The 25626-nt window shown below is 42.6% G+C and overlaps 4 protein-coding genes and 2 long non-coding RNA genes across 6 annotated transcripts; 2 read left to right on the top strand and 4 right to left on the bottom strand.

Moving 5' to 3' along the window:
- Positions 1-3686: 3686 nt before the first annotated feature.
- LOC115672292 (uncharacterized) lies at positions 3687-4983 on the bottom strand. The gene is made up of 3 exons (XM_030594068.2): positions 4789-4983; positions 4337-4663; positions 3687-4050 (listed from the first exon to the last, which is right to left on the bottom strand). The coding sequence occupies exons 1-3, from the start codon at positions 4853-4855 to the stop codon at positions 3902-3904; spliced, it is 543 nt and encodes a 180-aa protein (XP_030449928.1). The 5' UTR covers positions 4856-4983; the 3' UTR covers positions 3687-3901.
- A 5180-nt stretch (positions 4984-10163) lies between these two features.
- Positions 10164-12669, top strand: LOC115667479 (fructose-1,6-bisphosphatase, chloroplastic). The gene is made up of 4 exons (XM_030589050.2): positions 10164-10772; positions 11132-11356; positions 11881-12387; positions 12480-12669. The coding sequence occupies exons 1-4, from the start codon at positions 10332-10334 to the stop codon at positions 12549-12551; spliced, it is 1245 nt and encodes a 414-aa protein (XP_030444910.1). The 5' UTR covers positions 10164-10331; the 3' UTR covers positions 12552-12669.
- Positions 12670-16883: 4214 nt separating this feature from the next.
- Positions 16884-19475, top strand: LOC115672291 (fructose-1,6-bisphosphatase, chloroplastic-like). The gene is made up of 4 exons (XM_056316752.1): positions 16884-17533; positions 17927-18166; positions 18472-18978; positions 19211-19475. Exons 1-4 carry the CDS (start codon positions 17153-17155, stop codon positions 19280-19282), a joined length of 1200 nt encoding a protein of 399 aa, XP_056172727.1. The 5' UTR covers positions 16884-17152; the 3' UTR covers positions 19283-19475.
- On the bottom strand, positions 18159-19204 carry LOC130139547 (uncharacterized). Its single transcript, XR_008817667.1, has 2 exons — positions 18703-19204; positions 18159-18613 (listed from the first exon to the last, which is right to left on the bottom strand). It is a non-coding gene; the product is annotated as an uncharacterized LOC130139547 (long non-coding RNA).
- A 777-nt stretch (positions 19476-20252) lies between the features above and the next one.
- LOC130139546 (uncharacterized) lies at positions 20253-21571 on the bottom strand. The gene is made up of 2 exons (XR_008817666.1): positions 20583-21571; positions 20253-20484 (listed from the first exon to the last, which is right to left on the bottom strand). It is a non-coding gene; the product is annotated as an uncharacterized LOC130139546 (long non-coding RNA).
- Positions 21572-21581: 10 nt separating this feature from the next.
- LOC115672290 (pentatricopeptide repeat-containing protein At5g39680-like) lies at positions 21582-24667 on the bottom strand. The gene is given in 2 exon segments (XM_030594066.2): positions 21582-22147; positions 22149-24667. Coding segments are annotated over 2 exon segments (2178 nt in total). The 5' UTR covers positions 23954-24667; the 3' UTR covers positions 21582-21774.
- Between the last annotated feature and the right edge of the window lie 959 nt (positions 24668-25626).

Here is a 25626-nt window from a genome sequence, read left to right as displayed (position 1 = left end):
TTAGATAAGAAGTGTGGCTTCTTTGTGAAGAGTATCCAGGAGGCTGTTTATTCGTAAATTATTTACGTTGAAGGGATTTGAGAGTGTTGAAGTCAATCAATCTTGTGTTAAGATTTTTTATAATTCTTTTGTGATATTAAAATATTAATTCGAGAGGAATTATGAGGGCTAAATAATGCGTGACGAATTAGGTGTAATGGGGACTAGAAAATACTGAGACTATTTAAATGACTTGAGTGTGAATGTTATCTCTGTTGTATCATTTGATATATAGTGAAATTCTGTGATGTTCTTCCCGTAGAGGTAGATCTCATCGACCAAACTACGTCAATTTGGTGTTCCATTTATTTCTTAATTCTGTTTATTTTATGATTCAATCGCTTGTTTCTACAACAACCATTCGGTCATGGAAAGGTCCAATATAGGGTAATGTTACAATAAAAGGTTTACCATTTATTGCTCATAATTATAGCCATTACCACTTTAAGGTCAAAGAAAGCTACTCAAGAAATGAGACTTGACACATATGCTTCATATGAGACAAAACACATTATAAGGCAGACAGATTAGTGTACTTCATTTCAATTAAATACCCTAATGATCGAATTCAGGTGTTTTATCTCAAAGCACTTATTTAAATGTAACATCGTATCTAAAATTTCGTTAATGAACATATGTTATATTGAAAGCGCGCAACAAAAGCCCAATATCTTCATCCGGGAAGATCGCCAAGAGAGAGCCCAAATTCGAACTCGTCAATATATGCAGTTGGATCTATCTTCACTCAAAAGCTTAAGACAATGATTTATAAGCCAACTTGGATATATTAATTGCTCCACACCAAATCAATTCTCAGATGTGAGATTTCTCCAACACAACTCACATATGTATCTCAACAATCTTCACCTCACGTGTGAGCTCAGTGTTAGGTCTCGTCCTCTTTAATCAAACTATCCTTCTGCACCAAGATATCTCAACTTGAACTCTATCAACACCCAACTTCATCACCGATCTCTTTTTCTACACCAAACTATGAAGTCTGCCATCGGGCTTGCAATTTCATCACTGGTCTCTTTCTCCAAACCAAACTATGAAGTATGCCATCAAGCCCTCGTCGTTATGCCGCAATTCCCACCGCCCAGAAACTATGTTGGTCACCAGATTCTTTTTTTGAAATATTCACTAAACACCGGAACAGATTAGGGGCCCACTGATATACTACCAGCACTAATACCGTCTGTTGGGAGCATGTAACAAAAGCTTGATACCTTCACCAAGGGAAATGACCAAGGGAAAGCCTATGTCCGAGCCCATCAACTATTTAGTTGGACCCACCCTCATTCAAAAGCTTAAGCTAATGATTTATGGGCCAACTTAGATATATTAATTGCTATACACCACACCAATTCTCTAATGTGAGACTTATCTAATACAACTTATACGTGTATCTCAACGATCTCCCCCTCACGTGTGAACTCGATGTTAGATATACTACCCCTTAATCAAAGTATCATTCTGCATCAAGATATCTTAACTTGAATTTCCATCAACGTTCAACTTCATCACTGGTCTTTTTCTCCAAACCGAACTATGAAGTCTGCCATTAGGCCCACAACTTCATCACTGGTCTCTTTCTCTAAACTGAACTATGAAGTTTGCCATCGGGCTTGCATAGTTACACCACAACGCCCACCACTCGTTCTATGAAGTCTATCATCGGGCCTACGTTGTCACACCACAACTTCCACTGCCTGGAAACCACGTTGATCACTAAATTCCTTCTTTGAGATATTCGCCAAGCACCAAAACAGATTAGGGGCCCATCAATCTACCACCGACTCCAATATCATTTATTGGGAACATGTAGTATAAGCCCAATACCTTCATTCAAGGAGATTGCCAAGAGAAATCCCAAATCTAAGCCCGTCAACTTATCCAATAGAATCCACCTTCACTTAAAAGCTTTTAACTGCTTCACACTATACAAATTCTCCCATCTGAGACTTCTCTAACTTAACTCACACGTTTATCTTAACATGTTCCACTATTTGTGGAAACCCAACTAAAGTTGGATGGTTCAACTTTAGAGGATCCACTGGGGGCATTGTTCATGATAATCTTGATATTGGTTAAAGTTTGTTTTACGTATTAGTTAGGAGATAATTTAGGCAATTTGTACAACAGACTAATCTCGCCTCATCTATCCGATCTAAGACCTGTCATCCAAATTCAGATCAAGAGATTTGAAATAACTATTTTCATAGTCGTCGCCTAAAATAAAAATATAAAATTCGAATTTGAAACATCAGATTTGGTGAGGCATGTTAAACTCTAAAGAATGGACGAGAAATTTGGTATATGGAACATGGTTTTGATTTGGTAATGTCTTTGAACATCTGGCACTTGAAAGTTGAACTTGCTGCGAAACTTGTTTACAATTTATCATCTGTTCATGATTACATGAGTTTTGAATTTGGTCTACGTGTTCTATGTTATTGAAACTGGACAATTATACGAGGAAGGGAACTTGTGTTGGAAGGGATAATTGTCTTGAAAATCCTAAACCATTTGTCCAGCGGCCAATTCAGTCATAAGCCTTTCGTACCAATTTAGTCATAAATCTTTCAATTGTGTCGATTTAGTCATAAACCTTTTGAATATATATCAATTTGGTAATCAACCTATTATTTGGATGTTTAGCTGGAAGGACTATATTGACAAATCATCAAAAGGTTTAAGACTAAATTGACACAATTGAAAGGGAAGTTTAGGATTAAATTGGCAAATCGTCAAAAGGTTTAGGACTCAATTGGCACAATTGAAAGATTTAGGACTGAATTGACCTCCATACAATAAGTTAAGAATTTTTCGGACAATTTTTCATGTGTCGGAATGCGATGGTTGTGGGAAGCAGGACAGAGGGTTCGATTGATGCTTTTGAAAATCCTCCAACCGATGTTGTGGTTTGTGTTATTTTGGATTGTTCTTATTGGGTTAGAATTTATGCTAGATCCGTTTTAGGATTTCGGTTTTATCATTCACTAATTTCCCAGGATTTATCTTAAGATATGCAGCCCGTATAACCATATATTACACAACCCACGTTCATCACCATTGACAAAGAACTCAGTCGCTCTTTTGAATTAAAACTGCCCATATCAGTGGCGATGAAAACGGATTGTGTTACAAGTAGGTTATCTAGGTCGTGTATCGGTATAAGAATCCATTTCCTATTTGTTCATGTTTTAAGCAGTTTTAGGTTGAATTTTTCATTGACTTCGTGTTGCGGCATGATTGTGAGCTCCCAGCTCCCGTTGCGAGCGCGACTAAAAACACTCGTAATTTCATACTCTAAGTCCTAATAGATCTATGTAATTCCACCTCAATCGTACTATTTTGGGGGAGGGGTCATAGATCTTGATGTCTTCCATAAAATTGAGATCATAATTCATGCAACTTATGATGTTAGGAAAATAGGAATCAATATATACATCTCTTCCAAAATTGTAGGGGTCAACCCAATTTTCATTTTTGGCCCTCTTGTTTTAAAACATGCATAGTTTGCCATTGCCACAACTTTACAACCAATTTTATGTCCCTTATTCTATAGGAAGTCTCGCGCATGACAAGTCTTTATTTATTTGTTTATTTATCCATTTATTATCATAACAGAAAACAAATGAGGAGAAAAAAAATAACTAAAAATAATATATATATATGCATTCTTGAACGAGATCTCAACAAGCCCGACCCAGATACAAAGAATTTAGAGTAGACATCTCTCTCCATTCTCTTCTTAGCTAATAATTCCTCTTCTGCAATCTAAAAACAGTAATTACCAAAGGCAACGAATCGTACTACCCAGCAACAAGGTGCAGAATGGCTTGATTACATCGATAGATTACATGGGCGACGGAGCCGGAGAAGCGCCCATGACATCCAAGGACGAGCTAGGCGTCGGACCGGCTGCTGCACCGGAGCTCAACAGCTCGATCATTGCACGGTGGGGGTTGGTCCGTTGCACCTCGCACAGGTCCGGCAAAAACACTCCTGCAAAATCGTGTCGATGCAAGAAAACATTAGTCAAATATTCTTTTTTATTAACTTTGTGAACGGTGACTTCTTCACCAAGGAAAATCATAAAAAAGAATTGAATTTGGTCAAATATCACGATTGAATAATTCTTTTGGTCAAACAGAAGGATCGAATAAGGAATGTTTCAATTTTTCCGTGGCGAAAGCAAAAAGGACTAAGCACAAACTTTTTCTATAGCCTAATTTTGCGTAAGACATTGTTGTCATGCTTCTGACGTGGATGGTGAATCATGTGTCGATACCTTCGCCGGCGGCCAAATTGAAGTAGAGGTCGACAATGTTGGGGCATCTCCGGTAACACGACGGGGAGCAGAGCTTGGCGGTGAACTGCGGCTCAAGGAGCGCGTCCGAGGAGATGCCGACGGCATCCCTATCGACCCCGCAGGCGCGCACACACTCGTCGGTCTCGATGTACCCTGCCATCCTCTCCACCACGACCTCCGACGTCCGGCACTGGTACTCGACCCCGCCGTCCCGGTTCGCGTACGTCTCCAGCAGGCATCTCTTCCCCGAGGATGCGATCGAGAACGCGCACAGATCCTTCGGCAATTCCTCGCACACGATCTCGGCTGCAAGACCCGACGGAGAGAATTCCGATCACGACACGATCAACGCAAGCAATTCAAGAACATGGGAGGAAATAATCGAGGGTTTCGAAAAACCGACACATAAAACATTGGATATGTTGTTGTACCTAAAGTTGCATGGAGGAAGAGGGAAGAGATGAGAAGAACCAATGCCAATTTGCTCGAGGAAGCCATTGAAAGCCTTGCCAATCAAAGAAAATCTCGGGTCTCGTTTGGTGAATCGATAGAATCTACGAGGAGGGTTGGCCTTTTGTTTCCTTGAATGTAGCGTTTGTTGTCGCAAGATCTAAGGATGTACGAGGCAAACATGCCCATATATAGACGTACGTGCTTAGCTTTGTTTGATTTGCATTGGGTCACCTGTAAACCGAAACGCGTCTTTGAAGCTGAAAACGCTGACGTTTCATGGCGGTGGACGGGTTGGACAAGCCTTCCTTTCCTACCTCTAGCTTGTCGCTCGTACGTGATTACGTCGAATATAATTAGTAATCGGGTATTTTAATTTCCGCTTACCGAGTCAATTGTAAAAAATTAGGAAATTGGGTTTGTCACTCGGGTCGATGATGACTAGAAACATGAAAATTCTTGGGTAATTTCATTTGCTGACCGAGGATTGACCGTGCTTTACGGACGCCAAAGCAAGAATATTGGGGGAGTCTCCTAGTGGTGGAAGTTGGTTTTAATGTGGTTGAAGACCGAAATTGGCCCGTCAATGGTCGTCCAAGAACATATAATAAATTGGCAATTGATGTTACATAATTGCATCTAGCTTTCAGAGAAAGCATAGGATTTGGACTCATCTGCTGATTGTCGGATCCACATGGCCAGTGAGAATACCGATTCATCTCCGTGTATCGATGGGAGTCGTCTCGTCCACATGCACCGAGTAAGACTTTTCCTGTGTAGTGACGATGCGCTTCTTGCGATTTGGATGCGGAATTTGCAATTTTAAAATTACACTCAACATAGTTTGGCACTTTGTAATTGATCAAGTTTTCGTCGTCATATTAATGGGTTAGTCCATGTTGTGGGACAAAACAAACGTGCCATCGCATTCACGGTTCAAGCACAGTTAAGGAAGGTACCGTCGTAGGAGCGTGTCAAAGGAGTTGCCTCGTCAACATTGACCGCCCAAAAAAAAAAAACAAGAAAAAATTTAGAGAAAGACATGATATCTTTGCAGTAAGGTCGAGTTATGAGCTGGTTCGGCGGTCTTACATAATGAGAACCCAAACTACACGAACATTCGCTATCAAATTGACCGTGTTGGAAAAGTTGCCAAGTCTTCCTATTGTGAAACGTGGAAATCCAAGGCGGTAGGCGGGCAGTTGAAGAAGCCAGAAGGTTCCCATTCATACGTGTCGTCCTGGAATTGCGTAGTATTCCTTTTTTTAGGACGCGTAACAAACATCCGACACCTTGGTCACCGTATGGATGCGCGCTTGCTCACAAGTTCTAGAAAACTTAAGTAATAAGCTATGACCTAATTAAGTAATATAAACCCATTCCGCATTATATCAAATGTTTTTTGATGTGTGTGAGCTCCAAAGTTAGGGATACTCTCTCCCTTAATCCATAGATCCTTCTGTATTAACATATCCTGACTTGAATCTCCACGCATTGTTGCAATGCACCCGCAAATTATGCACATCAACCCTACCATCAACTGCCAACACGTTGCTGTAGCCCAACGTATACTTCCACCCAGGGTCACTATCTCACATCGTCAAATAGACCATCCATAGTCTCTTCTCGTTAGATCAACCGTAATGGCAATTTCCATCGAAAACTAAATTGATTTGTGGCCTATCAATCGACCATCGTCTCCGATACTAATTGTTGTGAAAACAAGAGAGGGAGAGGAAAAGAACAACACCATATTTTACTATAGATCAAGTGATACAACGAGATTATAATCATATTTGAGTCTCTTTTGCAATCTCAGATTACACCCAATAATCTAATAATACTTAGCCCTACACAATTTCTCATGAAAGAAAATCACTCGATCTCAAAAAAGAAGCGCTAAATCTTACCACAAAATTTGAGCGATCGTACGCACTGCGATTATTTCCAAGATGCAAATTCACAATGAAGCCACCTCTTTAATCTCAAGCCTCCAACTTTAATGCGCACAAAGGCAAATCTACGGCGGCTACTACTAGAGCCCAGAAATACATCATGCCTAAGAAGGCTAACAACTGTAGGTGGGGTATCAAACTAAAACGTGCTCAATGATTGCTTCTTTTTTTCAGAAGAAAATATCATTCACTTATAAGAATTTAGCGAATACAAGTCCTTAACTTCATAGCAAAGGAAATAAAAACAGCAGGAGGGAAATACAAGATCCAATTGCTACACAACCTTCCAAAGTGCTAGGCTTTAGCAACTAAATTCGTTTTCCTACTGCAATGGGCCAAGGAATGGCCAGCAAAACCTCTCAATAAGTCAAGGGCCCAGGTGGTAAGTGTTGATCGAGTGCTTGTATGAGAGACGTGCATAACGATAGGTTCAACGACAAAGCAATTGGTAGCGGGTGTTTCTCTTTCTAATATGGCAATCAATTTATGTGCTTTGCATCAAGTTCAAACCCTAATGCCTTTTGGAATATGGGTCAATGAGAGAATTACCAATATAGTTTTCTGATTTGTTTGGTTGTGTGGTGTGTCGAGCCGAAGTATATGGGCTGGCTTAGGATCGGTCGACTCAATATCAACTTCCCTGAAAAGATATGTCTTGCTTACGCATGTGTTCAACTTCTCCTCGCCCGAGGTCAACCTCGCCGGCCCTCACCTCTGGCCGGTTGACAACAACTGGTGACCGGCTAGAGGAGGAAGAAGGGGAGGAGAAAGAAACAAGAAAAAGAAAAAAAAGGAAAAAGAATAGAAAAGAAAAATAAAAAATCTAAAATATTAAAATATTATTAAAAATTATTCACGTTAACGCCGCGTAGGCCGGCCTGCGTCCACGGCAGTACTTTCTGGCCAAAATTGGCTGGATGAACTGAATTGGCAAGAAGTGAAAAGGCTTAGGACTGAATTGACAAAAATACAATAGGTGAAGGATTTTTCGGATAATTTTCCCCAAATACATTCTTGGGAGCAACTGTCTGTCGGGTTTTGGGCTTGGCCCAAGCCCAATCCGTTTGCATTTGCGTGGCCCTTGGAGGGAAGAATAAAAAACTTCTCTTAGTAAAAAGGCTCCGTTCGTTTGGCGGAAAATATTCTCCCGGAAAATATTTTTCAGATTTTCCGGTGTTCGGGGGGCGGAAAACGTTTTCCGTGGGAAAACATTTTCCTTCCCCCCTCACAAAATAGCCTAAGTCTACGGAAAATGACTTCCGCTTCTTCAAAAGCGGAAATCATTTTCCCGAGCTTCTTCTTCTTCTTCACTAAGCGCCGCCGGCCGCCGCCGGCCGCCCCGCCTGCTCTGCCGCCGCCGCCGCCTGCCGGCAGGCCGCTGGCCGCCGGCAGCTGCAGCCATGGCCGCTTTGGCCTTAGCCGCCGCCTCGCTGCGGGCCGCCGCTTGGTCGCTGGGCCCGCTGCCGCCGGGCCGCGGCTGGGTCGCCGCTCGGCCGTTGAGCCGCCCGGCCAGCGGCCGGCTGCCGGCCGCCGCCGCTGCTGCTAGCCGCTGGCCGCCGCCGTCGGACGCCGGACGTTGACCGTCGGTCGCCGGAGAAAAATATTTTCCGAAACTTTTTCATATTGATCGCCGAACACCGGAAAATTATGTTCCGGGAAAACATTTTCCAGGAAAATGACTTCCGGGAAAATATTTTTCAAAAGAAGAATATTTTCCGCCAAACGAACGGAGCCTTAAAAAGAAAAAAAAACTTAACCACGCATGGTGCAAAAAAACTAGAGACATCTTTTACACAGGAAAAATTAGAGACATGAAAGCGCTCGTAATAAGAGGAAAAAGATTTCTCCATTTTAATAAGAGAAAAACGTTTTCATTAGCTAAATTCCACATTGCTTCAGGGCATAGGACATAAAAAAAAACCTTTAATTAAGTTTAGAGCATCAATAAAGCTCTTTCTTTCTCTCTCATTTATTATCATATAATACTTTCGATCAGTGAATTTCCCCTATAAAATTTTATTTCATGGCATTGAAATGGAAAGCACAAAAGGCATTTATTCATATGTCAAAGTAGATTGTGCTTACCATTTCACTTCTTCCCAGCTCTAATTTTGGAACCAGAGAAAAAGAATCAAGAAATTGAACACTTTCATGTATGTATGCGTTTATAGACTTTATTGCTCCTTTTTCGATATTTTCTTTTTAAAAGATTTTATTTGAAATTCATCAATCTCTAATCACTCATTTGAGGTTCTTAGTACCAAGAATTGCGAACCAATAGCTTCATATTTCATTTAACAGTCTATAATTTCCTTTATATAGTTTAATAGCACTGCATAATCTATTCTTAAGGAAAATATTTTAAGAAGTGAAAAATACATCAAAAAACTACTTCCTTCTCATTTTCAACTCACAACCAAATAAGGGAAAATCAATCACTTTTCTTGAAAATGAATTTTGGGTAGATCATTTCCTTAAACATAAAATTTTTTCATGAAACAAACACACTCTCGAAGAGAAGAAAAATCATACATTGCTCGTCTGACTTGGTGCTGAGACAAAGACCAGAGATTCTCGAACAATTGCAAGCAAGTGCTCTTTGAGATCAAGGGGCATATTTGTTGCGAACATACATGGCATGTTCCGAAAATACTTTTATTTGGGAAAAAGTCATCAAAAAAAAACTTCAAAGTATGCCGACTATAACACATTTATCCTAAATTTTTTCTCGTGACATAAAAAACTCCAAACTTATACACGTGACACGTTTGCCCTCTATCAATGTTCCGCTGGTTGATTTTTTAGCCAAAACAACGCCGTTTTTATTTCATAACACCGTTATATGCATATTTTTAACGGTGTTTAATAGAGTATTTAAATATTAAACCACGTCTTCATATAACAGTTTAAATTTTTAAAACAGTTAGCAGTGGTTCCACAAAATCTCATATGATATCAGAGCTAGAGGTGCTGAATTCAAATCTTTCGGAGCTCCCATTTATCTCCCTAATTAAATACGTCAACTAAGCATGAGGGAGAATGATAGAGTATTTAAATATTAAACACGCCTTCATAAGTTTGGGATTTTTCATGTTACGGAAAAAAAAAAGTTTAGGGTAAATGTATCGCATTGAATATAGTTTAGGTTTTTTGTGGCTTTTTTCCCCCTTTTATGTTTTTACGATTTCCATGTATTTCCCCGGCAAGGTCTCTGAAATTTTCTTCATGGAGTAGAGTTGAACTCTTTGTAGTGAACTCTAAAGATACAGAGAGTCGAGTTTCGCAGTGGGCAACCACGATCACAGAAAACGCAACGCAAGCCAATGCGAAGGATAAGTGGGCCCCGAGATTTAACACAAAGTCCTTTGCTGGCCTCACATTCCCCTCCTTCAATGCTCCACTCAATCTCACCAATTTCACTTCGTTCCATCGTCGGAGCCAAGAGCAAAAAAAATATCAGCAAGAAGTAGAAGCACAAGAAGAAGAAGAAGAAGAAGAAGAAAGCGAGAAGAACACGTTGCAGAGGGAGACCCCGAACAGAGAAAGACTCGTAGAAGAAGCCTGAAGCCATGGCAGCGGCAGCCACGTCGGCAGCGGCACCTCGCCGCCTCCTCCTCCTCTCGAACCCGTCCTGCTCCTTCTCCAGCGTCTCCTCCTTCAAGACATGCGCGCTCGACTCCAGGGCGCTCGTCTCGTTGAAGAAGAGGCATGCCGGAGACGCCGCCACGGGAAGAGTGAGGTGCATGGCGGTGGCGACCGAGGCGGTGGAGACAGCGAAGAAGAAGAAGAGCGGGTACAACATCCTGACGCTCACCACGTGGCTGCTGCAGCAGGAGAAGGACGGGGTGATCGACGCCGAGCTGACCATCGTGCTGTCGAGCATCTCGATGGCGTGCAAGCAGATTGCGTCGCTGGTCCAGCGGGCCGGCATTTCGAACCTGACGGGGGTTCAGGGGGCCGTCAACGTCCAGGGCGAGGACCAGAAGAAGCTCGACGTCGTCTCTAATGAGGTACGTCACCGCCCTCTCTCGGGCTCGGTCTCTGCCTTAGCATTCAAAACATTGACAGCAATGCTGATTTATATTTCATGTGCGTGCGTTCGATTTAAGGAGATGACAACGACTCGTTTGCCTAATCCATTCGTACTTGTCAGGCTCTTTAACCGCTAAACTTAGCAGTACTTGAAGTTGAAGAGGGTTAGATAGATTGATGCTTAGGGCTTGACTCTGAATTTGGTCAAAGATTACTAGCATGACTCGCAAACCTGGCTATACTGATGGTGATAATGATCTCTTTGATGGAGTCCAAGCAATAATATTGCTCTGTGTCTACGTCTACGTTTGTTCATTTATTTGGAGATTTTGCACAGGTGTTCTCAAACTGCCTGAGATCAAGCGGGAGGACTGGGATAATAGCGTCGGAGGAGGAGGACGTGCCGGTGGCCGTGGAGGAGAGCTACTCCGGCAACTACATTGTGGTGTTCGACCCGCTCGATGGATCATCCAACATCGATGCCGCCGTTTCCACCGGCTCCATCTTCGGGATCTACAGCCCCAACGACGAGTGCCTACCCCACATCAGCGACGATGAGAACGTAAGCCTCCCCTTTCCCCTCAACCGGAATAAATTGCCTACGACACTCATCAATAAAAGCCAATCTCTCTTATTGACTAATTGATTAGTCCTGTGCTGGGGTAGAAATACTGTTAGATACACTGAAAGAACGATTACTTCTTCCCAAATCCATCCTCATTGTAACATCCATGAGACCCCGAGCGGCAGTCGATCCGAGGCGTGAATGCTAGATGCCACCCTTTACTGTTTTGTCATTTTGACATTGAGGGCTTGCTTTGATTTGAAGTAGTTTCCGGCGAGGTATTGAAAAACCTTTCTATTCGAGGGACCAAGCCGATGAGAAGGCTTCCTTCTCGCCTTCTTTCTCTCATATTTCCGATGGATTTCAACTGCAAATACAAGGAGATTGAAATATTCGACATGACTCGAAATAAAGCATAGCACACACCGAGCAAGGTCAAAAGGATTTTGCCCACGGGATCATCAGAAAGCAAATTAAGTCCACACTGTATTTTCTCATTCATGCCGTGATCACTTGAACAGCTCGACAAAGCAGAGCAGACGTGCGTGGTGAGCGTGTGCCAGCCGGGGAACAACCTACTGGCGGCGGGTTACTGCATGTACTCGAGCTCCATCATCTTCGTCCTCACCATCGGCAAAGGTGTCTATGCCTTCACCCTTGACCCGATGTTCGGCGAGTTCGTGCTCACCCAGGAGAACATCCAGATCCCGAAGGCCGGCAAGATCTACGCCTTCAATGAGGGAAACTACCAGCTGTGGGATGACAAGCTGAAGAAGTACATCGACGATCTCAAGGACCCCGGCCCGACCGGCAAGCCGTACTCGGCCCGGTACATCGGGAGCCTCGTGGGGGACTTCCACAGGACACTGTTGTACGGGGGCATTTATGGGTACCCGAGGGACAAGAAGAGCAAGAACGGGAAGCTGAGGCTGTTGTACGAGTGCGCTCCGATGAGCTTCATCGTGGAGCAAGCCGGAGGGAAGGGATCGGACGGTCACCAGCGGGTCCTAGATATTCAACCCGTCGAGGTTAGTGACTTGACATGCTATCTGCAGAGTGTTTTTGGAGTAGATTTCAGAAGATGAATAACAGGCTCTGCTTTGTGTGGGCTTTGTGACAGATTCATCAGCGAGTGCCGTTGTACATTGGTAGCGTGGAGGAAGTTGAGAAACTGGAAAAGTACCTTGCTTAGCAAATTGAACTACCTGAAGAACAGGGTAATTTTTGTTGTAAAATGAAATTTCCATATAGTGAATCCTCACTTTAAAAGTGTAGAAAGAATTCAAATCGAGGTCACATGATTCCGCGCATCCTCTCTCCGTAAACATGTCGTTATCTCTCTTTCAAGACTACATCTGCAAAAAGTTTGTCTACAATTCAGAGAATCATGATAATTCATGATTGAGAAACTTAAGAAATGGCATAACTTTTCAAAAAGTAAACCGGGGTGGGCTGTTGCTTGTAACTAGAGGTGAGCATTATCCGGGTGGACGGCTCCCATCCTAGAACCGGGAACCGGCCACTCACTAAGGACCAGTTCGGAAAAATTGAAATCAAAAACCACCCATTGATTTCATGGATCCACTCGGGCCGGTCCGGTTCCTAGGTGGGTCTGTGGAACCAGTCCTACCAAGCTTCACACTTCGGCATTGTAATAAGCAACAAAGAATTACAGAAAAATACAACTTCGCCTGTTGTTCAAGTTAGGAACTTCCTAACAAGCCAAAGCCAAGGACCGCAAACCTTCACCTGCTGTTGAAGTTAAGACTTTGCAATAGCTACATTTAGGAGTGTCTTAGCTTTCCACTCCTTTTTCATGTGAAGAAGCCATATAGCACTGCACCGTTGTGGCAGGTTCATGTCAATGTGATGTTCGAAGGAACATTAAGGCTCCGTTCGTTTGGCGGAAAATATTCTCCTTTTGGAAAATATTTTCCCGGAAGTCATTTTCCTGGAAAATGTTTTCCCGGAACATAATTTTCCGGTGTTCGGCGACCAATATGAAAAAGTTTCGGAAAATATTTTTCGCCGGCGGCGGCAAAGACGGCGACGGCGACCGGCGACCGGCAGCGGCCGGGTGCAGCGGCCGGCGACCGCGGTGGCGGCCGCGGCCGGCGGCGGCCGCCGACCGGTGGAGGCGGCCGGCGACCGCCGGCCGCGGCAGGCGACCTTAGTGAAGAAGAAGAAGAAGCTCCGGAAAATGATTTCCGCTTTTGAAGAAGCGGAAGTCATTTTCCATAGACTTAGGTTATTTTGTAAGGGGGGGAAGGAAAATATTTTCCCACGGAAAACCCGAAAAATATTTTCCGAGAGAATATTTTCCGCCAAACGAACGGAGCCTAAGAGCCTTGAGTTGTTCTTTGCATTAGGACGTACTCATGGATAACCCTGGGTTATTAACCCATTTCTATTAATTTTGTTTTCTTCATGCAAGTAACTTTTGGCACTTCCTAATAGGAAGTGTGTAAGCAAGAGAGCACACTCACCAAATAAATATATATGTTATTGGTCCGGTCCGGGTGGGTGGTTCCACACCTAGAATCGGGAACCGGACCGGTACTCGCCAGTTTCAATAAATTAGAATCGGGAACCCGACCAGTTCCCTTAGGAAACGCCGGTTCTAGGTCGGTCCGGTCCTGTTCCGAGCAATTCCCGGTTTCTTTGCACACCCCTACTTATAACTAATGGACCTAGAGTACAAGACACCAGACCTCGAGGCCGGACTTGGGACTCGAGGGCGCGACTAAGGGCCTTCGAGGAACTAATCGAGGTCCCCATGTGTAGCACTCAAAACTTGGCATCTAGTACCAAGAATCATGCTTTAGGAACCTAGTGTCCCGGATCTGAGTGCCTATGTCCCCCGTCCATTCGCCAAGTCCTACTTGTTCCATCAGCAAATCAAAGCAAATATCAATGGTCAATTCCATTGATCAATCTAGTGCTCAATATCCAATTAAGATCACACACAAAACCTTATGACAAGGGCTAACAAGATACCCTCCCTTGGCTAGGTCTCTACATATACCCAATCAGTGACTCGGCTCAAAAGAACATTTGAAAAATAGTATGCATACTATTAAACCCTCAATGGGTTCTGAACATAGCAATAATGAACATCAAACCACTAATATCATCCTTCAATAATCCTCAAAGCCAATCTAAAATCGATCTCACTAATCAATTTCACAAACCAAAACACGACCTCTCACAAATCAATTTATTAAGCTGAAAACATTTCTTAATCCAGTTTCATAAACCAGTACTTACAAGCTTTCAAAAATCCTTTCATAAAGCATTTTTCAAATCATTCACAAACAATAAGCTCAAACTATTTCAAAAGATACTTTGTCATTTTAAATGACCAAAAGGGTAGTAAAACGTCCGATTTGGCTTTGTGCAACAAATATGCTCTAAACATCGCTTTTTTGTTTTAACAAAACATACCATGCAATGCCTTACATAACTTATAATTTATATAATCCCTATCACTTTCAAAAGATGAGTTTACAAATTCATAGAATAGGATAAACACAACTCACTTGGGGTTGCAAAGTCAAACAACAAAAGCTATTGAGCCGTCGAACTCGAAATCCTATCAATAAGTGAGAAACGGATATCAAAGATCAAGTAACTACCTTAATTAAGATTGACTAAACTAAACTCATTCAGGAACCAAATGACTCCTACGAGCCAACAAAAACTCGCCCATAGCAAGAACATTTATTGTTGTCCGCTAAAATGGGCAGCTCAAGCACCAAATTTGGTTGCGCCATATTTCTCTCTAGCATACTTCAATTCAAGCGAGCTCACTATCAAAATAAAGCTCTTCCAAATATTAAAAGATCCTAAACTTCACTGACTCCAAAGATGGTTGGAGACAAGCGAAAAGCATCGCCGAAAACAGTAACCCGTAACCAGTTTCAGCAGCGCGCGAAACTTAAAAGATTCACCATGACCTAATCATTGCTCCAGATTTGACCAAAAAACAATCATTACTCCATATCGATTTCTGTAATATTCCACGGCTCAACGGCACCCAAAAGTTTCTTCACAATATAATATAATAGCTTACTAAACTCTAGAATGAACCAAGCAAATTAAAATCTACATTGATCCGAATTTCCAGCTCTATTACGATAATTCTTCGATTAGACAAATAAGTAGTGCAAATCCTTACTCGGTGCCACGAAATGGAGTTAATCCGACTCGTCGAGTCATTCGAAGTGCGCAAAGCATATCCCCCATCTCTCTTTCTCTCTCCTTTCTTGCTTGCGATTCTCTATCCGCTCTTATTTTTCCGTTTTCTGTTTTGCCGACTGGTCCCTTTCCTTTTCTTCTTTTGATTCTTCTAGCTGCATATATAATGAAGATGGGCTTAAAAGAGGTTGGGCTAAAGGCATGGCTTGAAATAAAACATGAGCCCAAACATCAAAAGACCGTCCATCGATGGTCGACCAAGACAATGTCGCAATCGATCATGTCCGACATAGTGATGTTGGCCATGATGCTCCAGCAAAATCGAGCTCTTTGACAGCGAGTAACACTAAAGTGGCTAGAGTGCCCAAAGAGGACATGAAATCCGAAGCCGAAAATGCTGTTTACGCATTTTTCACTGTATATGTGCACAAGATTGGTTTTAGTGTTCGAAAGCAATATGGGTAACAAGCAAAGCAAGAGAACATAAAAAGGTGAACATTTGTCGTTTGGGATTTGATTATGGCCAAGCCAAGCTCAACGAAGCTCGAGCAGCCATGGCTGCGAGCTTGACAAGCTCCGCACCTGATAAAGGATTTTGAGATGTTATAGACTCCTTCACTTAATTAACAATGTCTTCATTACTGTTGATTCATATCATCCGACGATATTTCCCTATTTTATTTGCGTCCGATCCATTCATGCCCATTCCACCATTTCTAAAGTCTCTTAGGAACTAAACCCAATCCAAGCCTTTTCACCCCAAATGATCAACCCCGCCTTAATTGGACCAGGTACAGGTGTTCCATCTACAAATCACACATCTACTGGGTAATCCCATGATTTGATATCATCCGTAAAGGTTCGACTTGTTTTACATGGGCTGCTCCTTTTGGGTGACTCGACCTGTACCACATAGATCAAATCTTAAAATTCTAAATGTAAATATAATTTGATCTCGAAATCCCTTTTTCTAAGAAGTTACTTATTCTTTTTAGAGATAAGTTCACTGAAAGTCCTAGAGCTTATCACTAAAGTGCAATTGAATCCTAAACCTTTCAAAAAGTGTAATGAAGTCTTGAAACTTGTTACAAAAGTGCAATTAAGTCTTAAAATTTTCAAAAAATGCAATCAACGAAAGGACTTGATTGGATCAATTTGACAAGTTTTAAGACATTATTGCACTTTTTGAAAATTTTATGACTCGGTTGCACTTTCATAACAAGTTTGAAAACTAAATTATGTTTTTTGAAAGTTTATTTTAGGACTTAACTGTAGTTTAGTGATAAGTTCTAGAATTTTAAGTGAACTTATCCCTTCTTATTGTTGAGGTGATGTGCGACAAATTGTCCCTTCCCCGATTTAACTTGGGATCTAGTAGAAACCGCCACTTGACCGTTGCCGTCCTCTTAGTCAGACAAAAGCATCTTGCAAAGAATCAAAGAACGAATCACACCGACGTATCACAGTCACACAAGTGCTAACCCCGGATAAGTTAGAAAGGGCAAAGCCTCCAGAGAGAAAGGGAGAAGAGAGGGAGAAAGAATAGCTCATGCAGTTTCGACCTCCTCCTCGCACGTCCTCATCTCTCCTCACTTGATGTCCAATTCCATTCTCAAGCTGCGCCACCTGAAATCGCGGGATGCTCCTTCCACCGCCGCCGCAGCCTCACGCACACGATGCGAGGCCACACGGTCCACGGTGACGCTGCAGCTCGGAACTTCAACAACCACCCTAACGGCGAAGGCGAAGAAGAAGATCAGCTACGAGATCGAGAACCTGACAACGTGGCTGTTGAAGCAGGAGCAGGCAGGCCGCATTGACGCGGAGCTGACCATAGTGCTCTCGAGCATCTCCTTGGCCTGCAAGCAGATCGCGTCGCTGCTTCAGCGGTTGAGCATCATCAACCTCACCGGAGCTCAGGGCACCATCAACATCCAAGGGGAAGATCAGAAGAAGCTCGATGTCGTGTCCAATGAGGTTCGTATTACATGTAGGGTACAATTCGATGCTACATTTTGTCTGTGATGAGATCGAAGTTTGCTTAGCGTTCTGTCGATGATTCAAACACAAGGTATGAGTTCTCATGTCTCGCGAATTCATCGGAGACTCAATGTCAGATATGTTGGAACACCTTTCCGAAATCTGCTGATCAAGTGATCTGCCGAAAGTTTTATACCCTAGCATTTTTCAGTGAGATATTGCACTTTGCATATGCAAATCGAGCCTTGTATGTTAGCTGAGGCACTTTTTAAACAGACCTTAACTGAGATTTAATAGAATTTCAGGACCCTTTTAAAAGTAAGAACATGACAGATCAATTTTTCTGGTGAGTTCCTGCGGAAATTCGACTAATGTTGGCAATGTATATAGGTGTTCTGCAATTGCTTAAGGTCGAGTGGAAGGACGGGGATCATAGCATCGGAGGAGGAAGATGTACCTGTCGCCATAGAAGAGACCTACTCGGGAAGCTACGTCGTCGTCTTTGACCCTATTGACGAATCCGCCAATATCGACACTGCATTGACCACGGGATCCATCTTCGGCATTTACGGCCCGGACGAGCAATGCCTCTTGGCTGACGACGACGACTACTCAATGCCCACAGTAACTGTATTGTCCTGCCATTTTATTTTCGTTCTGTTACCAAAAGTCATACTTCTTCTCATATATAGTTTCTGTGTCCTAGTTAATGCACAGAACAGGCTATTCTTTCTTTCACATGAGGCTACAAGTATGCTTTTTCAATCCTAATGCGAAACCAAATAAGCTTATCCTCTATCCTGTCAGCGAGTTCCTGACATGTTGGAAGCTACTCAGATCTTTAGTCTGCTCTAGAGTATAACAGATGCCTGTCATATCGTAATTTGACCTCTTAATCCCGCCTGCCAAATTACTAAACACTGCTAATGGCACAGCTCGACCAAGCTAAAGAGAGGTGCATCACCAGCGTCTGCCAACCGGGCAGCAACTTGCTGGCAGCCGGTTATTGCCTCTACTCTAGCTCGGTAGTCTTCACGCTCTCAATAGGGAACGGGGTGTATGCTTTCACCTTAGATCCTGCATACGGTGAATTCGTGTTGACACATGAGGACATCAAGATACCAAAAACAGGTAAAATCTACTCGTTCAATGAGGGGAACTACAACCTGTGGGACGAGAAATTGAAGAGCTACCTCAACCATCTCAGGCAGCCAGGCTCCAATGGCAAGTCCTATTCTGGCCGTTACATTGGATGCCTCGTCGGAGAGATCCATCGGATGCTGCTGGTTGGTGGAATATATGGGAACCCCAAGAACAATAACGCTAAGAATGGGAATCTGAGGCTTCTGTACAAGTGTGCACCAATGAGCTATATGGTCGAACAAGCCGGAGGAAAAGCAACCGATGGCATCCAGAGAATACTCGACATCAAACCAGAAAAGGTAAGAATGTACCATGACAAACTCTTGCCACTGTAGACATTTGTTTTATCAGTTTCTTAGTCAGACTCACTACATTACTTTCAACCCAATAAGCTCTGTCATAAAGATGTAAGTAGGAGCTATGTTCTTTGACCCAACAGAGCCAATACTTTGTTTCATCATGAATCAATCAGCACAAAGCCATTTTGCAGAAAGCTCATATTCATTTCATTTGGTTTCTTTCCATTGGCAGATCCACCAGCAGACACCAATATTTGTCGGAAGCCCAGATGAAGTGGACAAACTACAGAAATACTTGGCTTGAGTCAGGTGCCTCCCTTGTGGAGTATTATTATACAGACTCAGTTTGTCGTTGATATGGTTGGCATAAGATGTTGCATCATAAAGCAAGGAAGTCCGGGAATTAGCGAGCAACCCCAAGTGCTTGAAGTGGCCTCAAGTGGGTTGAATTTCGTTAAAGGTGGCAAGTCTTAGAATTGTAAAAGCAAGGTGAGAGCTTTTTCCTACAAGAAAAGCAACACTTTTCCACTTCAACTACGTTTCTCATTCGAGCTAATTGGAAATGGCATACGCGCAGGACATCATTCTGCTGCTTATGTACATGTAGATGTAGATACTCGCGGCCATACAATCTTCAACCTCTGCCTTTTACGGCAAAAATGTTTTACAAGTGACCAGCAAAGACACCCAGAGACATAGCTAAAAACAATAGTCAGTCCTCTAGGGATAGCATCCAAAGTGTAAATTACATGTTCGTCTATCAAATGAGACTGATGGAATGCTGTAGAACAATCGCTCAGAAGTTCAGTTCATCAGAAATGAAGAAAATGACTATGCTTACTTTAGATCAAATAAACATTCAACAAATGGGAATGGAGTGGGCCGGCCAATTAGATTTAGATCATGTCGCAGTTAGTACTGTAATTGCACCACATCTGCTTATACTAAAGTTCTCCTTGAGGAAGTTGGTACTCGGCAGCACAATTATCCAGGTCCATCTAAGTCTTAACTCAAGAAGTTCAAAATTTAATATATACGCTCAAGTTGAATATCTAAAGACAGAATGCGAAACATGAGAAACTCAAATTTAATTCCTTTGTCGTCAAAGATTTTACTATTGCAATGTTTATTTAGACCTGAAACAAATTTACTCGTGTCTTCTCCTGCATGTTCATGAGAATGGCCGTCACAATTGCTGGAGATTCTGAAGATGATGAGCCCCCAAGTTATTACCCTTTGAATCATAAGAAGACGAGCAGACCACATGAAACACATGGATAAAAATTAACCTGTAGTTGGCTTGGCAAATTCAATATTGATAGTTTTACAAACAGTACAGTTGATTACAGGTTTTCCTACAAATTTCTGATCACTAGAAGAAAACTTAGGAGATCCTAGAGTGGAAAACTCAGTTAAACTATTGCATTCTTTGCTTTCTGTATTGGTTGTTTGTCACCATCTAACTTCATCCAAACTGCTGAATACAAGGTAGTGATAGACCAGTCCCTTCATGAAGTCGTAGAGAATGCATGACAAGTAAAAGAAGTTATTGACCAGGTAAAGCTTCAGCACAATGCTATAATATCAAGCACAAAAATACTCACATTGATAAGATTGACCACATAAGTTGATAAGCAGCTCCTGGAACAACTGATGACCAAACATATTATTAGGAGAACTTTATACGGAAATTCACATGAATGAAAAAATAAAAAATAGAAGAGTTAGTGAAATACAAAGGCCGCTATAACGACCACAATCATGAACATTTAGTATCATCCTTTGCTAGTGAGTTTTGTGCAGATCCAATAAATGACATCCAAGATGCATAAAAGCAGAAACTATAGCAACACTCCATCAAACGTCTTTGAATCCTTTTAGCCCAAAGCCAAATTAGTCAAAGTCTAGCCAAATAAAGCAACCTATTCTGTAGCCATTAGTCAATTTGAGAAAAACCAAAACCATTTCATCCAAGGAACGGCCAAACCCTGCACCTCTACAGAGAGAACTCACCTTGTGAACAGTTATTCTATGCTCTTTGCTCTAAACATGCGCATGCATGGTTACATTAGAAAGAGCATGATGCTTGAGAACAATTATAGAACCAGATAATCTATTACCTCAGTGTGGAAACTAGTTGGTATCAGAAGGCTATCAACTCTTCTGAGATTACTTGCCATTTCTTAACGAGTGCTTCAGCGGCGAGCCACCTCATTATCTGTAACAGCCCTTCAAGCCACTATCCAGTCGTCCTCAGACATTGTCCAGTTCAAAACCGAGTTGTGACCTCCTCTTGCCTCTTATATCCACAGGGATTCTATGCTTGAGTAACGAATATCCTCATGGATGACTCATTCCTCCATCTCATGCATTTCCAATCTCTCTTTTAACTTGTTCTTTTCTAATCAAAGCAAGTACTGAAGATACAGTGATAGAGAAAATTAACCGAACTATAGTACAGTGACCTCAATCAACAGTTACAAGGGTGTCACAGGTACCTTCAGAGGTCACCTACTGACCCGACATCAATGATGCAGGAGATTATCAGTCCTGTTTTCTCTTTACTACCAGGACTACCAATTGGTGTACCCCACCTCAGATATCTGAATGGAAGAAGTATTTCAGTCATTCTTGTTATGGTAAATAAGAGGCTCATGTTCTTAGCCCAGCACCCCGCCGCCACCCCTACTACCCTTTCATCCCTGCCACCATGCTCTGCCAAGTGGCCTAGAATAAGTATGCCAATGCATGTGCCTTCTGACTCATATATCTTGGGTGATATAGTTCCTACAAGAGTCACCAATGATCTCCACAAGAACATAACCCCTCCCTGAAGCGGTGGAAACGATTCACATCTCTGACAATTATAACCCTCTTTGTGACCTTTGCAATAAGTTTCACAGCAGAGTGGCAATCATCACACATCCTTAGATTCTTGATGACACGCAAGGGTGCTTCTGACGGTGCTTTCAAGAGACCGTATGCTATGGCCAATTTTTCACTGTGATAACTGAGATAGTCTTCCTTTTGTTCATCTTCCACATCATGCAACACACCACCAATATCCGGTACATAACCCAAATCTTTGATCTTGGCCAAAAGTTCCCCAACTTTCTCATATATCTTTAAATACTCAGGGTGTGAATTGTCATCTGAAACAAATACGTGTTGCGTCTTTAATTTCTATCCAGCTGACCCCCGGTTCTTTCTTGATACTCCTCTCTTTCATCAGCTTCCGAATGTTCACCACCCCATCCCACCTCTTTGCCTTGGCATACATATTAGAAGCAAGTATGTATGTCCCAACATCAGTAGCATCCATTCTGATGACAATTTCTGCAACACGCTGGCCTAAACCATATTGCCGATGGACATGGCAAGCATTGAGCAACGTGCGCCAGGCAACAGTATCCCACTGTACAGGTGTAGACTTCATAAAATTTTCAGCTTTGTCAAGCGAACCGGCCTTGGTCAGAAGCCTAATGATGCAGGTGTAGTGCTCTACTCCAGGTTCTATCCCATAATGTCTCATCAGATGGTTCAAATAAAAAAGTGCTTCCGGCTCAAGACCCAGGTGAGCGCAAGCAGATAAAACTCCCACAAAAGTTACGTAGCTAGGAAGCTCCCTTGCGGCCATCATTTCTCCAAAAACTGATAAAGCTTCCCTTCCAAGCCCATGTTGGGAGTATCCACATATCATTGAATTCCAAGTAGCAAAGTCTCGAAGCACCGTGTTTGAGAAAACTTCATATGAGGCTTCTATGTCGCCGCTCTTGGAATACATATTAATTAAAGCATTCCCAACGTTAGTGTGGTTTTTAAAACCTGACTTCTGCACCAACGCATGTAAAAGATACCCATGCCTTAGTGCAGATAAAGCTGCGCAGCAGTTTAACAAAACAACAAAGGTGTAATCATTTGCTGGAACGCATTCATTCTCCATTTCCGGCAAGAGATTAAGTGCTTCCTCAAAGAATCCATTTTGAAAGTAAGCGGTCATCACGGCAGTCCATGTCACAACGTTTCGAATCGGCAAACTACTAAAGACCTTGCTTGCGTTCATAACCTTGCCACATTTGCCGTACATGTCGATCAGTGTACTGCAAAAGAAGTCATCACAATCAACTCGACTCTTCAACATCCGGCAGTGAAGCGATAAACCCAGTTTCAAATCTTTGAGAGAAGCACAGAGCCCAAGAGCAGTACAGTAGGTAGCACCATCCCAGGCTGCACGATCGGCCACCATTCTAGCCAAAACGCCCAAAGCTTCCATTAAATTCCCATTTTCCATGAGTCCATTCAAAACCAAGTTATATGTGAAAATATCATAACCAGGTAAAGTGTCCAAAACCATAATTCCCGCCTTCACGTCCCAGCACCTCAAGTACATGTTAAGAAGTGCATTCTTCACATACTGATGAAACTCTAACCCAGACTTGACCACATACCCATGACATTGCTTGCCTTCATCGCCTCTTCTGTACTCTGAACAAGAAGACACAACTGTAGCGAGTATATACTCGTTTGGAGGGACACAGTCCAAGGACAGCATACACTTGAACAATTGTATAACTTCCGAAGGGGACCCACTGCGTAAGTATCCCGCCATCAGAGCCCCCCAAGAGACTTCATTTCTCTCGTGCATATCGTCAAACAGCTTGCGTGCACTCGACATCTGGCCACACTTAGAGTACAGATTGATCAGAGAGTTAGCCTCCACGATACTACTTCGGGAATTTTCGTTGGATGCGATCAGCTGCGCGTGAATCATTTTGCCGATTCTTAAGTTCTCCGAATCAGCGGACAACTTCAAGAGCCTCGTGGGGTATGCGGTGATCGAGTCTCTGCGACGCCCTTCGAACAGAAATGGCGCGTACTTGGTCGGCGTGTGGATGTTCCTCGAGGCTCTTGAAGTCATGGACGTGGCTTCGAACCTCACAGTCAGTAGATGGCGCAGTAGACTACCATTGAACATTTTGATGAAACGAAGACCAGACAACAGTCCGAGCAGAGCTGTAACAGCGAAACTGCGCCATGCACGAACCCCAAGTGCACGAAGAACTGAAAAGGAAGCGTCAGACGTAACAGGGTCGATCCGGCCAACGGACTGAAGCGAGTTTCGCCTTTACTAGGCTCGCGTCGTCAAGGGAACCTCTCGCTCCATACCATTCTTTGGGCAAGTGGAAACCTTTTCCGCTTCGGGAACTCCGGGCCGTGCGCGTCTATCACCTTACGGTTGCGGGCGATCCGTCACCGGCGGCGGAAGCTTCGATCGATGGGCTTCGAGTACGGCAAAGGCGCACCCTTTTCTGGTCTAGGACTACAGAGCCATCCCTCGCGTGAAGGTGGGGAGAGAGAGAGGTTCAGCTCTGCCGGAAAAGCCATGGGGGTTGATGCATGGAGCGAGGTCGTCAAGGATCAAGAACCGTTCTTTGGTCCCGCTGCGCACGAAAGACTTGTCGTCGAACCAACGAGGTTGCAGGCGTGCAAGAACCTCCGGAGGAAACCTATGTCGTTTCCGCTGTCCCGGCAGAATTACATGTTCTTGCAAGGCATTGTAGGATGGCTAGAAGCATATGGTTTGCTCTTCGTTCACCGTTTATCTTGAAGTTGAATTCTTCGTGTATGTTCGTCCAATACCTAGATATTCTGATGATGACGAGATAGGTATCCAAAGAAATGCTGAAACTTCGAGGTGGGATGAACTCTTGAAAAGATTTAAACAGCGCGATCGAGTTCCAAAACTTTGTCGAATTGAAGTAATCGAGTATTTTAGTTAGCTCCATCCAATTTGAGTTGATGGAAGAAAATCTAATGTCACTGTTAGCATTTTCGAGAATATGTGATGCTGCTGTGATGCCAAGCGAGTGTCGCTTCATAAAGGAAAGTGATGGCGCTTTCCTCTGGTCAAGTGGGCTAATATGCCCTCACGCGGTGGTGACACCACTCTCGTTTGTGATTCGGTGAGAGTCGCCGGGAAGACGAGGCGGTATCACCCATTCCAACACCTCTCTACACTCGCTCCTTCTCTCTTTCTAACTCTTTTTTTCATCTGTAATGTTGACATTATTTTTACATGACATCCGTTTAGAATCACATCAACATCATACATTTTCGAAAATATCATGAAATATCATTCAAATTAAGCACGGTTGATAAAAGTACCATTTTTTAGTCAAAATATAAAAGTATTTGATTGTGCATTTTTGTCAAATTACAGAACTTGATTGCAATGATTCAAATTTTTTTAAAACTTGAAGACCACACTTTGGCAATAAATGTTAGGACTATGGATGCCCTTATTCTATCCTCAATGGATAAGCATACTATGGATTTCAAAAGATGCCCATATTTACCCAATAAGATATTTGACTATAGCAAGATATAATATTTTATTTTGCTTTCCAAATTTTTATGGCTTGCACTATTTCCACCCGTCAAATAGCTTTAAACACCATAAAATTTAATTTGTCCAAAATAACCCTCATTAAAACCTCTTTAATAGTAAGATTAATGGAAAAAGGGAAAACATACATTTGATGTGGATCAATCAATCTTGGAATTTTATCCACCTCTCCTTAACTCTATTTGTTTTGTTCTTCTTTTGGGTTTAAAAAGCCTCTAAAATTTTAGTATTTTAATTCATTA

The sequence above is a fragment of the Syzygium oleosum genome, unplaced genomic scaffold (assembly GCF_021117445.2).
Source record: "Syzygium oleosum isolate NSW1041296 unplaced genomic scaffold, Sole_v2.1 Sole_v2.12, whole genome shotgun sequence".
NCBI classification, from domain to species: domain Eukaryota; kingdom Viridiplantae; phylum Streptophyta; class Magnoliopsida; order Myrtales; family Myrtaceae; genus Syzygium; species Syzygium oleosum.
The sequence above is the reverse complement of the archived record's forward strand: the minus strand, read 5'-3'. Positions and strand labels throughout refer to the sequence as shown.

Excerpts from the sequence above, each read along its gene's own strand:
- LOC115672291 (XM_056316752.1), top strand. The coding sequence starts at position 17,153 with ATGTCCAATTCCATTCTCAAGCTGCGCCACCTGAAATCGCGGGATGCT. Across the intron at positions 17,534-17,926 it reads TCGATGTCGTGTCCAATGAG|GTGTTCTGCAATTGCTTAAG; the intron begins GTTCGTATTACA and ends CAATGTATATAG. Across the intron at positions 18,979-19,210 it reads TCGACATCAAACCAGAAAAG|ATCCACCAGCAGACACCAAT; the intron begins GTAAGAATGTAC and ends TTCCATTGGCAG.
- LOC115667479 (XM_030589050.2), top strand. The coding sequence starts at position 10,332 with ATGGCAGCGGCAGCCACGTCGGCAGCGGCACCTCGCCGCCTCCTCCTC. Across the intron at positions 10,773-11,131 it reads TCGACGTCGTCTCTAATGAG|GTGTTCTCAAACTGCCTGAG; the intron begins GTACGTCACCGC and ends GATTTTGCACAG. Across the intron at positions 11,357-11,880 it reads ACATCAGCGACGATGAGAAC|CTCGACAAAGCAGAGCAGAC; the intron begins GTAAGCCTCCCC and ends TCACTTGAACAG.
- LOC115672292 (XM_030594068.2), bottom strand. The coding sequence starts at position 4,855 with ATGGCTTCCTCGAGCAAATTGGCATTGGTTCTTCTCATCTCTTCCCTC. Across the intron at positions 4,664-4,788 it reads CTTCCTCCATGCAACTTTAG|CCGAGATCGTGTGCGAGGAA; the intron begins GTACAACAACAT and ends CGGGTCTTGCAG. Across the intron at positions 4,051-4,336 it reads CAATTTGGCCGCCGGCGAAG|GAGTGTTTTTGCCGGACCTG; the intron begins GTATCGACACAT and ends ACGATTTTGCAG.